This window comes from Camelus bactrianus, chromosome 21, assembly GCF_048773025.1.
Source record: "Camelus bactrianus isolate YW-2024 breed Bactrian camel chromosome 21, ASM4877302v1, whole genome shotgun sequence".
NCBI lineage: Eukaryota > Metazoa > Chordata > Mammalia > Artiodactyla > Camelidae > Camelus > Camelus bactrianus.
Genome location: NC_133559.1, coordinates 2,947,813 through 2,962,580, shown reverse-complemented (window position 1 = coordinate 2,962,580; position 14,768 = coordinate 2,947,813). Strand labels below are relative to the sequence as shown.

Below are 14,768 nucleotides of genomic sequence, written 5' to 3'. Positions count from 1 at the left end.
CTCGTGATCAGCACCGATGCCGCCCTTCTGTCTGCGGGTGTTCCTGCAGTTCTTGCAGGAATGCGGGCCCGCACCTCGTCTCCCCCGACCCCTGTCAGGAGGCGCTTTCCAATCTCCATGCTGCCCTGGGGAGGTGGTGGGGTCGTGCCACGGGTCGTGCTGGCACGAGCTGTTTGGCCTCTAAAATCACCAGGGTCCTGGGCACAGGGTTCTTTGTGGATGGATCTTAGAGGGTGGGGATCGCCGGGGCGAGGCTCCAGTCTTTCCGCAGCGCTGGCTCTGTTCTGCTTCACCTGTCCTGCCGGGTTGCCCGGGTCTCCTGCCGTCTCTGCATGCCGCCTGCTGGTGCCGGTCCCGGGCCCTGCAGACCCCGCTCTGGTGCTGGGCCCTCCTGCTCTCTGGGTGACCTCTGGTTCTTCTTTTCCTGTTTCAGGCATGAGCCATGAGCCCAAGTCCCCTTCACTAGGGATGCTTTCCACCGCGACCAGGACCACCGCCACCGTCAACCCCCTCACCCCCTCGCCGCTCAATGGCGCCCTGGTGCCCAGCGGCAGCCCCGCCACCAGCAGTGCGCTGTCGGCCCAGGCCGCGCCGTCCTCCAGCTTTGCCGCCGCGCTGCGCAAGCTCGCCAAACAGGCGGAGGAGCCCAGAGGTAAGAGGCGCGCCTGCCAGGCTGCGGCACGAGGGAGGGGGAGAGAGCGAGAGCAGCCCCTTCCTTCCTGCCCAGGCCTCGCCAGCTCCTGCGAGGAGCAGGTGCCCGGGACGCAGCTGTTCCCACGAGCCGCGCCGCCTTTGAAGGTCTCCGGAGGCAGGGCCGGCCCGCCCACATGCTTGCAGCCCCGTCTACTCTTGTTTCTCTCGGGCTGCTCGGTCCCGGCGGGGACAGCGCTGTCTGCCTGCAGGCCCTCCCGGGCCCCGGGAGCCTGGGAGCCCGCCATCCCCGGCACCTCTGCTCTGCTCCTGCTTCTCGCGCGCTCTGCTGCTTCTGTCTTTCTTGGGCTCCGGGAGCCACTGCGGGGGTGTCCGGTGGCCCGTGGCTGAGGCGGTGGGCGTGCTGGGCCACGGGAGCCCCAGGCGACTTCGGAGGGCGTGCTGGGCCCTGCTGCCCGCCTCAGGAGCCCCCAGCCTGCTCGGGGGAACCTCTTCCCAGGCGTCATGTTTCCCGGGAGACCAGGAACTCCAGGCCTTGATACCCACCTCAGACGTGGCAGGGCATGCTGTCTCTGGAAACGTTCCTTGTCCCAGAGTGGAGGGGCACAGCTTAACCCCCCAAGGCTGGAGTTTTGGGTGGCGTGGACAAGTGTCCCCCAGCAATCCAGAGCCCTATCCCGTGGTGTCACTTGGGCAGTGATGTGCTGTGTGACTTTAGGCAAACACGGACCCTCTCTGAACTTCAGCCTTCCTGTTTGTACCACAAGACTTGCTACAGCACTGGCTTTGAGCACTTCTAGGGGTGACGGTCAGCCTGTCTTGGTGAAGGGCTGCTGGTTGGATGAGTCAGGGTGGCAGGAGCAGTTTGCTGCCAGGAGGCCTGGGTCCTTGCGGGTTCTGGTGCAGGCCTCTCAGACACCCTCTGGGCTCACTGCCTAGAGGCAGGGAGTCGACCTCCCAGGCAGAGGAAGAGGGTACCCTGGGTGCTCTGCTTGCCCTGAATGTTCGAGGCTTGATCCTGGGCTCCGCGGCCCTCTTGGGCACCCAGAGGACATGAGTGCGGGAACTCTGTTTTCACAGACCCCAGGCCTCCAGCTCTGCAGAACGGACATTGGTCCTGACTTGGGTGGGCTCGGCATCTGCCAGTTTCTGAATTCCACCTGTTCCCAGGCCCTTCCTGCTTCCGTGGTTACTGGTGGAGGAGGAAGTGTTGAGGGAATAGGCTGGAACTGACGGGCAGAGTGGATATCGGCCCAGGAGGAAAGGCCATGCGCGGGGCCTGCTCTGCTAGGGATGGGCTTTGCCACGGGCATCCGCCTGCAGTGGGCTGCCCCGTCCACCCAGACAGACAGGCCTTCCCTGTCCCTGCACACGCGCCTCTCCTCGCCTCCACGCCCACCAGGGGACGCCCTGACCGCATGTGGGCAAGACCAGCGGCAGGAGCCCCGCTGGTGTCCGGAGACCCTGCCGTTCCGGGCCACCGCACACCACACAGCTGGAGAGCAGAGAGGCAGTGAGCACCCTGCCTGGCCCGGTGCAGCCCCCCCCCCCCCCCCCACCGAGCACTCGTCCCAGGCTGGCCGCAAGCCCCACAGGAGAAGTGTCTGCAGTGGGAAACCTGAGCCGGGGTTGAGACCTGGGGGTTTCTTCAGAGTCTGCGAGAAGCCCCCTGGGGCAGAATCTGCCCAGCAGACTTGACTGACTTCCTCCTTGGCATCCCAGGAGGCAGAGACACAGGGCCGGTGCGGCTTTCAGAGACGGCCGTCAGCACGTGGGAGGACGCTGGCTCCATCTGGCTGAGTCACCCCCGAGTGTCAGGGCTTCATCCACCAGCTGTGTCCACTGCTGGCAGCTGGGCTCGTCCCGGGGTGACACCCCTCATGCACAGAGGATGTGGCGGTGCAAGGGCAGGCAGTGGCGAGTTCTGCAGACATGGCTCATGTGAGGGCCTCAGGCACAGAGCAAAGCTGCCTTGATGGCCTTTGTCCCCTCTCTGCTGCCCCAGGCTGGCTCCAGTGTCCGGCTTGAGTGACAGGCCAGTGGGCAGCCAGTGTGGCAGAGGCTGCCGTGCCTCACTGGCCAGGAACAGAGTGTGCCGCTGGGAGGGCCCTGCTCCCCCAGCTGTATCCGAGTGTTCTGCGTGGTGCTCTGGGAAGGGTGCCCAGGGACTTTGCAGCAAAGGGTCAGGAGAAGGAGAGGGGTGAGCCACGCTGGCCCGAGCTCATACTGTCTTCAGAGGGTGGTGTCTGCCGCGGGCTGACCCAAAGTGAACCCCATCATTCTGATGAGAAGGCCAAGGCCTGGGGGACTCAGCACCTGGGGAGCAGTATTTGGACCCTGGGCCGCCCTGGTATGAAGTCGTGCTGTGTGTCCTGGGCACGCGCCATTTCTGGCCACAAGCAAAGTCTGAGAGTTAAAAGTAGCAGCAAAGAGCGCTATTTGTGATGCTCCATCTGGTCAACCCCACTGGGGCCTCAGGTTGAAGACATGAGCTCAGTCACTCCTTGGAGCATCCTCTGGGCCACACCCACACCTGGTCCCCGTTTTTCGCACTGAGTCGCCCCAGTGCTGACTGGCCAGCTCACCTGCCTATAGATTGGGCTGGCAGCCCAGAGTTGGCCCATTGTACAGATGGAGAAGCTGCAGCTCAGAGAGGTCAAGGCGTGAGCCTCAGGTCACACAGGTGGCAAGAATGTGCCCTGTGTGTGTCCTTTGCTGCTGCATCTTAAGCCTTTCCAAGTGGACATAGCTGGACTCAGGACGGCAAGCCCGAGTGCATGGCCCTGGCTGGGGGAGGGGTGCCTCGGCCCCACCCCCAAGCACCCACCACAGTGGTGCAGGGTCTGTGCTTGGTGGTGGGGTGGGGGTGGGTGCAGAGAGAGGTGGGGGCTGTCAGCTTCTGGAAGCCTGGATGCAGTCAGGGCTCGAGGGGAGAGCCAGCAGGCCCCAGACCCCGTGCCCTGCCCCTCCAGAGAGCCCAAGGGGGATGTTTGCTGGGCTTGGTGATGGGGGAGAAGGTGTGAGTTTTTTAAACCTGTTAATTTCTTAAGATATCATTCACATCCCTTGAAACTGATCTTTTAAAGCATACGATTCAGTGGGTTTTCCTGCATTCAGAGTTGTGTGACCATCACCCTTAATTCCAGAACATTTTTGTCACCCCTAAAAAGCACCCCGTCCCCACACCCTTGCCCAGCCCCGGCAGCCACGATCTGTCTCTGAGTCTGCTGTCTGGATGTCTGCCACCTGTGGGCTCGTGCAGCCCCGTGACCGGCTCCCGCGCTCAGCCCGGTGTCTCTTTGGTTTTGGTGACTGAATGAGCTGGCGGTTGGACGGCACCTCACACCTGACACCAGGTGTGTGAGGAGGTAGCCCCAGTGAGGGCTGTTCCCTCCTTAATCACGGCGGTGATGGCCTACTGAGCGCCTGCTGTGTGCCAGGCAGTCCCCCACTGCGTCCCCAGTGCAGGCCTGGCCTTTGCTCTCTATCCATCTTGCTGCCGCTGGACAAAACCTAGCTTTCAGCTTCTGGCTTCCTGAGTCATAAGCAGCAGAGGGGAGACTGGAAACTCCGCGAACCTGTGTCCCGCCCCCACTAGGCCCCCCCACGCCCATGTCCCCCTCCTCATAGGGAGGGAGCCAGGGCCTCTGCTGAAGGCCTCCCTCCTGTGAGGGCGAGGCCTCCTATCTCTTTAAGGTGCCCCAGGATGCTGGGGTAAAACGCCCCTGTGCCCCTAGAGGAGCTAGCATCTTAGTATCTGGAGGCTGAGGTGACCCAGGACCCCATGACCAAGCCCCAACAGCCCCGTCCTCACGGGCAGAGCGGTCCCAGGTAGAGCCAGCATCGCTCCAGACCTGTACAGGGAGGTGGTGGGAGGTGGGCCTGACGGTGCAGAGGAGACAGGCGAGGCTGCGGGCCCCCCTCCTGCTGTGGGGCCGTCCTGATCGGCTGCACACCGCCCGGGCTCTGGCTTCTGCCCTGGGTGCCTCCGGCTACCCGTGACCCTCCCCGCCCCCTTCCCCCACCGCGGAGGCGTCTTACTCTGAGCCGCGAACCGGCTCTGCCCTCTGCTTCCCAGGCTTGTGTCTATCCTCACGTCGTGTCTCCGGGGCGCGGTTTAAAAATTCAATTCCGAGGAAGGAATCTACACGCCGCATCACTTGCTCTGCCCCCGAGAGAGGACATGAGGAGGTGGGAATTTTACCTTTCCTGAGGCTCCAAGACACGTTCTTTCCTATATAGCCACACGGCCCTGCTCGGGCCCCCGTCGGCCTGCGTGTCTGCCCCTGGGGGACTCCTGAAGGGACTGCATGCGCAGGGGGACGCCTGGACCCGCGCGGCCCTGTCACCCACTTCCAAGTGGGCACTCAGCCAGGCGGACATGGGTATTGGCAGGCTCTGGTCATGTCCTTGCTGTGTGTCCTGGCACGGCGCTCTCCCTCTCTGAGCTATCTTCTGTTCTCAGGGTGAGGATAACATCCTGCCTTAAAGATACTAATGACCCGGGGGGAACACGAGCTCCAGGCACAGCGCTGCATGCAACAGATGAGGTCCACCAACCATGGCCACCCTGTTCCCTGCCCCCACTGCCTTCCCCCGCCCCCAGCAGCACAGCCCGGGGCTCTCGCTGGGAGGGGCTGGGAGAGCAGAGTGCTGCGCATGTGTGCGTCTTGAGACCCAAATTGGCCCCATTTTGAGGGAGAACCTGTCCCGTCTGGGCTGAGGTGGGGGGTCAGCCCTGGCCTCCAGGGCTGCTGCTGCCTGTCCCGACAGCGTGGGTGCTTCCAGGCCCAGGGCAGCCCCCGCCACAGACCCTCGTGCCCCTGAGACCCTCGTGCCAGAGACCGTCGCCTTCGGTCTTTGGAGAAAGGGGGTCTCAAGACTTGACCAGGCCCACGCTGCACGTTCTGCAAGGAGCCTTGGGGTGCAGTTTGGGTCTGACCCCACGTTGGTGGTCCTGGTTGTACCCATGAGACCCTTTGTCAGTGCCAGGCGGGGGCTCCCCAGCTGCAGGGCAGTGTGGGAGCCCGACGTGTTGGCCGCTGCTCAGGGATGGCGCGTGAGACTCAGGGCCGTGCTGCCTCCCCACCCCCGGGAGCACGTAGGGCAATCCTGACCGGTTCCCCTCTGGTCCCCATGAGGCCAGTCTCCTCTTCTGGGGGCAGAGGGGGCAGGGCGGGCTCTGGAGCCACAAGGCCTATTTGCATCCCACATCCAGCCCTCCCAGCGGGGCGTGGGGGTTGCCGAGCGGCCTCACCGAGCTGGTCTGCCAAGAGCACAGGCACCGATTCCACCGCCTGCCAGAGAAGTGACCTGTCAGCCCCGAGCGCGGTTGGAGGGGAGCAGGCGGCTGCTGTCTGCAGGCCTCGTCTTGTGGCTGGCTTTGCAGTTGGGTCTGGTTTCCGTTGGGCCCCCGGAGCCTCCTAGACCGAGGTCCTGTTCCTGGGAGGCCAGGGAGCATGCCCCGCTCTGTCGAGGTTGGGGGTGTGACTGCCCAGCAGTGGTGCCGTCACACAGCCAGCCGGAGTGAGGCGGGAGGCGGGAGGCGGGGCTCTCCTGTTGGGCCTCCTGAAATCTGCTTCTTTTAAAGAAAATAGCTGAACAGATGAGGGGAGAAAAGATCCCGCCCGGCATGCTCACGGCATGTGTTTTGGGTGCGTGGCCGCAGGGCTTGGCGGTGCAGCACTTCCTGGGGCATCTGCAGCCCCGTCTGTCGTGTCGCATGGGTGTGAGCTTAGGGGCGTCTTGGCACCTTGTCCTTCTCTGTCTTCCAGGCCAGGGATTTGGAGGAGAGCGAGTCCTATGGAAAGGAGCTGGGCCTGCCCTCTGCAGGGAGCCAGATGGGAGAGGAAGGGTTAGTGGGTGATGCCTGGCTCTGGGGCATTTGGACAAGACACCTCCCCAGGCCATGTTGGTGCAACAGTGACTTCCCCTGACACCTCCCAGAAGCCCCCTCTGCTTCCCCTCGGCCCACCTTCCCCCCTTCTCCCTCGTGTACCCCCTCTCTGCCCCTCATGTACCTTCACAGGCAACACGGGAACCCACCATCCTCCCAGCCCCAGTCCTGCTCATTGTCAAATAATTGGCCCCTGAAAACGCATCTCATGATAAAGATCACCCTTGCCTTTGCTGGTTGGGGCTTAGTGACCATCACATGATGGCGCGCTGGGGACAGGAGCGTACCGCTGGCTGGAGGCATGAGGCGGGGTGAGAGCTCCACAGACAGCGTGGTGGGTGGACAGGGCCCCGGCTGCTCCGACCGTGGAGAGGCTGGCAGGCCGGCCGGGAGTGTCCCGGGCCAGGGAGGGAAGCAGGCCTGTGCAGCCTGTGGGGCTCTTTCCCAGGGGTTCTCCCTGAGCTGTAGGTTGGTGGAGCCATCGACCTTTGTGCGGCCGAGGGCAGCCCTGTGCACACCGAGTGCCCGGCTGGCCCCTCTGCCAGGCCTGTGGGGAGTCCAGGGGGCTCTCACCCTGCTCCCTGCCTCCGTGGGCTGGCGGTGGGGACTTCGTCTCTGTGCCTCACACGTGGTTGTGTCGGAGGGTCTCAGGTGGCTGCCTGCCCTGCTGCTTGATCCCCACCCTAGACCTGTCACGGCCACCTGCAGCCAGCACCCCAGCTGTCTCTGCGGCGTGGGCCTCTCCAGCCCTGCGAAGCCTGGAGTGGCTCCGGCCACAGGAGTGGGTGTCTCAGGAAGGTGTCCCAAGGGTCCAGTTTCAGGGAACACATCAGGTTGTCACTGTCCCTCATCTGCTCTCTGTCCCTGCCCTGAGTGAGGTGGCCTGACTCACTCTGCAGTGTGACTGAGGCCTGGCCTTGCCCCACCACCGCCACCCACCAGTGTGCCAGGCGGGGGTGGTCCTGGCACAGAAGCCCTTGTTAAGGGCATCCAGTAGGTGCTCAGTGGCTGTTTGCATGGCTGGTCGAGCAGGCGTCTAGGAAGTCCATGGGCGTCTGTGTTGCTGTAGTTTTATTTCCAGCCTTCCTCCTGCTCCCCTTGCCACGATGTTGGGGTCTCAGCTGTTAATTACATGTGCCCAGGCGGCCTCGGGCGCTAATCCGTGAGGTCAGATGACAGAGGTGACGCCCTGCCGCCTGTCATCTCCCATCCACACGCGTCTTGCTGACTCTGGCCACATACCGCCAGTTAATTACTGCCCTCGCAGTCGCCCTGAGAACGGGGGTCTGGCCGATCACACTAATTGGCGGGTGCATGGTAAGGGATCGATCTGGCCGCGGAGTGACAGCCCGTCTGGCCCACCCCCAAGGGGCGAGGCTGCTGATTGCCCGAGGCCTCCGCGGGCGGGCACACCCGGCCCCTGGGCTCCCGGTCTCTCGCCGGCCCCTCCTGCTTCCTCACTCCCCCGCATTTAAAAACGAGGGGAATCGGAGAGACCGAGCTAATGGCACGGGGGCAGAGGCTGGGAGGGTGGGCTGAGAGGTGGCAGGGTGCAGCCAGGCGGGAGCCAGGTGGCCCTGAGTCCCCACGTGCAGATGGTGTGACCCCTGAGCCGTCAGACTCTCCTGGTTGCGAGGCCCCAGGGACTGGTGCAGGCGGGGCTCTGAAAGGTTTGCTCTCAGCCTCCCCTCCCTCTGCCCGGCCTCTTAAGGAGCAGAGCCCCCTGACCTTGACCCCAGCTTTTCCTCCAGGCACTGCAACCTCTGTCTTGACTGCTGGGGGCCCTTGTGTTTGTTTTTGTTTGTTTCTTTACTTTTTTAGCTTCACAGTACTTTCCTCCCCCCACAAGCAGAGTTTCCACGGGGCAGTCCGGGGTGCAGGCCAGGCACACAGTAGGTCCTCCAAGGCGTCCATGCACCTGGGGCTGAGGGTGGGGGGAGTGTGAGCAGCAGTCAGGGTAGCACCCTCCCCAGGAGCCCAGAGGTGGACACACCCCAGTGTCCACGGACAGATGACCGGTTGAACAAAATGCAGTCGGTCCGTATGGTGGGATATTACTCGGCCAGGAAAAGGAATGATATCCTGACTCAGGCGTCCCCGTACACGAGCCATGAAGGCATCATGCTGAGGGGACAAAGCCGGGCCCAACAGGCCATAAAATTCCGTTTCCATGAAATGTCCAGAAGAGGCAGATTTATGGGGACAGAGAGCAGGTGGGTGGTTGCCAAGAGCTGGCAGAGATGACAGGGACTGCTGATGGGGACAGGGTTTCTCTTTGGGGCGAAGGAGAGGTTTGAGTGTTGACTGGTGCTGGTGGCACGGCTGTGAATGTACTAAAAACTGGTGAATTGCGTACTTGATGTGGGTGAGCGTCAGACGAGAGAGTTACAGCTCAGTAAAGCCATCATGACTGAAAAAAGAGCAGTGGGAATTCCATGGAAGTTCCTTTTTTAAAGAGAAAGATTTCTCACCTGGTTCCCCCCTCCCTTCTCCTGAAATTTAAAATGAGACTATTACCAAAATCTAAGTATCTGCGGGAAAGTACATAGACGTTAGTGTCCGGCAAGGCAGATTTTCAGAGTGAACCACGCCTGATAAGGAAGTGGTGAGGCCCTGGCCACCGTTCTGCCCGCACTGGGTACAGCATCTGGATCCCATTTTTTGTCTTCCTCGCTCAGTGGCATTTGTGCCACCCACCTGCGTGGCTGAGGGCTCTGGTGGCTTTTTACTCCCCCCACCCCACCCCGGGGCCCCCGTTCTGAGTTTCCCTTTAGAGCTGCTGGGCCTGTGTCTTTGGTGGACGGCAGCCAGGTCCCCGGGCAAGGGGTTACCTGGCCCTGGTGTGGGCAGAGATGGTGCTTGGGAAGATGTACCCAGTGTCCCCAAGTTGAGCAAACCTGGTGAGGGAGCAGGGATGCCCTGTGCTGACTTGCGATGGATGGCAGCGGCCAGCTCCACGCCCCAGGGCTGGCCGGGTCAGCTGAGACCCGCCTCCTGCTGCTTCTCATCCGCTTGTCAGGCGTAGCTTGTTTCAAAATCTCGGGGGCTGCCCCCCTGGGAAAGGAAGGTGGCCTTGTTGTCTGCCATTGGCTATCTGTGGGCAGTAATGACATCTGACCCAGAGCCACGGAGCTTGCCCCAGCCACTGGGCGGCATGGCTGGGACCTGGACCCAGGGCTCGGTCTCAGTGGTTGGCCCTGGCCACTTTGGGGTTGCAGAACTGCTGGTGCGTGGGCTGAGGTTGGCGAGTCCGTCTGGGGAGTTGGGTCACACCTCAGGGGCAGCAGCCTTCAGGTGACGGCTCACTGCCCTTGTTGCCAGACGCTGATGGGTGGGAGCTGGGAGTGAGGGGGTGCCTGGACTTGGTGGTGTTCCCGCGGTCGCCGAGCAGCTCGGCTGGGGGCAGATCTGGCTGGACCTGGTGTCTCTTCGTGGGGCTGCCCTGTACAGTGTGTGAGCCGTGCACAAGCCTAGGGAGTCCACACTGGAGCTGCCCAGCCGGGAGCACCCTGGCCAGGGCAGAGCTCTGTCCAGACAGCTGTGGGCCCTCAGTATCCGTGCTGGCCCGTCTTCCTCCCCAACCCCCAGGGTTGCAGGAGCCCCCAGTGGGCCCCCTCAGAGGGGAGTATTTGCAAGATGGGGGGCCTCTGTAGCCAGATCCGCCCACATCAAGGCTGGCACCCACCCCAAGTCAAAGCCAGAAGGAGGAGTGTTCAGGTCCCAGTGCCGCCACCTCTGGCCACATGAGCCCACACAGCCCCTGTGACTGTGGGCAAACGTGGTGCCTAGAATTTGTTGAAGCTGTGCTGTGGAATAGAATCTGAAGATCCCCTATTTGGCCTGCCCCAGACACAGGGCCCCAGGAGCTCTCCGTGGCTCTCAGATGAGGTGGGGTTTGCCTTGGGTCTGGGTCGCGGACCTGCGTGCCGGAGGGGCTTCTGTGTGAGTATGTGCGGGGGTCCCTTCCACCCCCAGGCTGCAGCCCAGAACAGTGTAGGGTGTGGGTATGCCCACACCTGAACCTTGCTGGGCCTGGGCGTGGCTCTCAGGAAGCCACCCCAAACAGCAGAGCTCCAGGGGCCACTCTGCTACCCCTCTGCCAGGATATGCCTCAGTCACGGACCAGAGACACGGCAGGAGGCATCAGGGCGAGCCTGGTGCCTGCTGGGCTTGGGGGAGCCGGCACACCTAAACCCTGTCACCCCTTCCTCACACATGGCCCCTCCTCTTCGCCCCTTGTGCTGCTGGCCAGCTTGGCTTAATATGGGTGCCTTCTTTCTTGGGACCCAAAATGAATTCCTCCCAACCCCTAGGGCCCTGCCTCTCCCCCCCCCCCCCGGAACTGCCAGGAACTAAACTGACCCCTGCCAGCCTGGAAGTCCCCAGACCTCCCTGGGGGGACTACACATGGGAGTGATGCTTGGGGCTGGGGACACCTGTTCAGGCTACTGTGTCTTTCTCCCGCAGGGTCTTCACTGAGCAGCGAGTCGTCCCCCGTGTCCTCTCCAGCCACCAACCACAGCTCCCCCGCCAGTACGCCCAAGCGTGTGCCCATGGGCCCCATCATTGTCCCCCCCGGGGGCCACAGCGTCCCCAGCACACCCCCCGTAGTGACCATCGCCCCCACCAAGACCGTCAATGGCGTCTGGAGGAGTGAGAGCCGGCAGGTGAGTGCAGGGTGTGTGGGTGGCGGCCAGATACGGCCACAGCTCCTGGGAAGGCGGCCTTCCGCAGAGCAGGCCTGGATTTGGGGTTGAAATCTCTCCCTGAGTCCTCACGTGGTCGCATTCTGTGCGTGTCTGTGTCCTGATCTCTTCTCATAAGGACAGCAGTCCTATTGAGTCAGGGCCCACCCTAGTGACCTCATTTTAACTTAATCACCTCTTCAAAGATCCTGTGTCCAAGTAGGGTCACTTTCCAAGGTCCTGAGGGTTAGGACTCAACCTCATGAATCTGGGGTAGACTCAAAGCTTAAAACGGTGTTTGCACATCATAAGCACTTGGTAAACAATAGCTGTTATTATTTATTGCACACACAGGATTAAAGTAGCGAAAATGCCAGCCCATATTTTCACACGTCACGTTTTCCTGTTTCTGTCTTAACTTCTGGCACCTGCCCACCCCAGGAGGCCCTTTCCCACACTTGGGGGTCCCCAGATGTGCCCTGCCCAGGTGACCTGGTTGAGCAGAAGGAGCCAGTGGCCTTGGGAGCGGTTTTCAGTACCGGCCCCGGGGCTGAGCCCGGCCAGCCTCCACCCGCCCCGGCTCCCAGGTGCTCCCAGCCTGCAGGGGCCTTTCCTAATTGAGAACCCTAGTGCTGCACTTCTCTCCTGGATTTTTCTGCCGAGTTCCCAGAGGGATAGCACCACTTGGAAATACTAATTAAACCACAAAGAAAGTGGAGGAAGGGGGAGGGGGGAACTCTCACCTCACCCCAACCCTGCTCTCTGCCCTGCTGGCTCCAGTTGGGGGACGGGCACCAGAGCCCCACCTGGTCATCACTCAGGGTCTCTTTGCCCTGGAGGTTGGAGGAGCCAGCCTCCATCCACAGAGGTGGATCCCTGGATTCCTGGAAATAGGCCAGTACCCCCAGCTGAGTGTGGCCCTAGCTTGACCCCCACATCAGAGGTGACGGGCCTTCCCAGATGGTCACTTGGCCATGGCCCCGTGCCCACCCAGAGGCTGCTCTCCTGGCTTTGTTGCAGTTGGGAGACGGGGCGGCAGGGCTGGGCCTGGCGGGCAGGTCCCGGCCTGAGCCCCCCCCAAGTCCTGGTTTGAGGTCGAGGACAAGAGGTCTTCGCCGGAGCCTCCTGCCTCCAGAGGGTCCCCTGGCCCCCTGGCAGTCAGCCTTGACCGCAGGACCCTGACCACGTGACCCTCGTGACTCACTGGGCCCAGGCGGGTTCTGGGTCCTGATGCGTCCCTGGGTCAGCCCTGGCTGGTGATGGTGCCCATGGCCCGAATCCTCCCTGTGGTCCTGCACACAGCAGCTGCCCCTCCAGACCCAGGAGCCTCCCAGCTGTCTCCCTCCTGGACGCTCACATGCCTTCACGGTGGGCCTCCTACCCCCCAGCACGGCCCTCCCTCCTCGGGGGTCCTGACTGCCTTAGAAACACTCAGTAACCCCAGAGGAAGGGCCGTGGTGGGTCTGCCCCGCCGTTTACCGAGCCGGCGGTTCATGAAACACTGATGCCACCAGGGAGGGTGGGGGGGGACAGAGCTGGATTAGCGGATGATGTACGGCTTGTCAGCTCCCGCACAAAGGCTCAGCGGAGAATTTAATCCTCCTGGGGAGGGGAGACGTGAGGACAGGAGAGGGAGTCACTTCCTAAAGTCCCGGCACGTGAGTCACGGGGGTGGGGCTCCTGTGCAGCAGGGAGTCGTGGGGGGCCTCGGGGCCTCTGCGCCGGGGTCACCGGTATTTCCCGGGTAGCGGGAGCCATGAGAGGACAGATGAAATGACAAATAGTCTGTTTTAAAGCTCACAGGGCATGTCTGCCCGTCTGCCTGTGGAACCCTTCCTAATCACCAGAGAATGAAGGGTTCTCCCGCTACCCTCTCCCCCCCACCCCCCATCCTCCCTCCTTCCATCTCTCCAGCTGCGCCTGAGGCCGCCTGCCACTCAGAAGCGAGAGCCGCCCGCAGATGCCCCATGGTGCAGGCCTGGCCGCCGCAGTCAGGGGCCTTGGGGGGGCCAGCTGAGCCTCCCAGGCCTGGCCAGGACTGAGGGCTGCTGCCCCAGCCCACCCTCCTGACCTCGTTCCCAGGTGCCTGTCACAAGCTTGGCAGGGCGCCAGCCAGACGGGAGACGCGTGGGTCTGGCACTGGACTCCCTGCCCGCTGGCCCTCCCCGCCCCCGCCCCCCCCCCCCCCCCGGCTCCGTATTTGTCCGCAGCTAGCCGGGAAGGTGCCATCTGGCCCAGCTGCCTTCAGGCAGGGCTTTGTCCCGCCAAGGGTTGCGGGGGGCTTCTGAGGACGTCTCTGGGCTGGGGGCGGTGGTGCATCCAGGCCCTTCCTCTGTGGCAGGGGCTGCCTGGGCCCCCCCCCCCCCCGTTGGATTTAGCAAACACAGTCAGAAGCATGGGGAAGGGGGTGATGGCCTGGTTTGCCTAGAGCTTCTCCCCAGATTTTATCCTCAAATTGAGATCCCCTTCCAAGGACTCTGCTGTCCTGGGCTGAGGGTAGAACACCTTTGGCTGTTGTCTCCCAGCCACTCCTGCCCGAGGGGGAGTGGGGCCTTGCTGCCAGCGTGGAGGCAGAGCCCAGGCCACCCGGCCTGTCGATCAGCGCAGCATTTGTCAGAGGAGCTGCGCTGGTACCTGGGGGCCCTCAGGTTCCAGCTGCTGTGTCCCCTTCTGGAGAATGTCTCAGGGCCATGCTGTTCCTTGTTTAGTCCACCCCAGACTTTGGGCACAGGGCCTCTCCACCCCACAGTGGCCCCTGTGAGGGGCAGTCAGCCCTGTGCTGGTGCCAGTGGAGGGAGGGGTGTGGGGGGGGCCCAGTACTGACCTGGGAACAGTCCCTTGGATAAGGAGCACAAGGAGGGGGCTCGGCTCGGTGGCGCGGCTGCCGTGCACGCCCCGCTTCCCCCTTATATCTGTCTGCACGCTGTCCCCTCTGCTCTGTGAGGGCTGCTGTGATGGCCCATCTGACAGCCAGGGAAACCGAGGAGCAGGCACTTGCAGGACCCGTCCTGGGTCTCCAGGACCAGACCGCAGTCCACCCTGCGCCTGGCCCAGCCCGTGTAGGCGTCTCCTGAAACCGGGAGGTGGGAGTTCTGGGCTCCCCGCCCTGACCCGGGATTGGTGCGCCTGTGTGCCCCACCCTTGCCACCTGCCTCGTGAGCACCCCTCCTGGGAAGGGCAAGTTGGGGTTCACGCACCGCAAGGACCCCGCCGGGAGACTGGAGGGGCTGTGCCGACGCGCGGGGAGGGAACAGATGTTGCCGCTCATTAAAAATTCCAATCAGCGGCCTGTCTCCTTCAATTAACGGTCGCTGCTGTGTCTCCTGGAGGACTGAGGAGGGCGGGGTGGTGGCCCGGCCCTGGCTTGTTTGGTAAATATGCCTGACGGATGGGCCCTGCCTGCTCTGCGGCGTCACCCCTCCTGACATGGAGGACGGGTCACGGGGGTGGGTGCAGTCCGTCCCTTGTTGCCCACGAGGGGAGTTAGGTCAGCTGGGGGGCTCTGCTGCCCCGTCTCCTGACTCTGACAGAGGGAG

General features: G+C 63.0%; 2 protein-coding genes across 5 annotated transcripts in view; both read left to right on the top strand.

Moving 5' to 3' along the window:
• The window catches only part of LOC141574342 (uncharacterized), a 357,001-nt gene extending 356,434 nt beyond the window's left edge, over positions 1-567 (top strand). Inside the window, exon 4 of the mRNA XM_074349308.1 lies at positions 434-567. The gene's annotated coding sequence lies outside the window, so the exon portion shown is untranslated. The remainder of the gene's footprint in view (positions 1-433) is intronic.
• Positions 1-14,768, top strand: part of GSE1 (Gse1 coiled-coil protein) — a 104,504-nt gene that overhangs the window by 68,640 nt on the left and 21,096 nt on the right. For 2 of the 4 annotated variants that reach the window (XM_074349304.1, XM_074349305.1), the window contains exons 1-2: positions 434-652; positions 11,015-11,214. In XM_074349304.1, the coding sequence (XP_074205405.1) occupies positions 436-652; positions 11,015-11,214 (417 nt within the window). In that variant the 5' untranslated portion in view covers positions 434-435. Of the gene's footprint in view, positions 1-433; positions 653-11,014; positions 11,215-14,768 lie in introns of those variants that run through there. The other 2 variants (XM_074349306.1, XM_074349307.1) reach the window with 1 other exon arrangement.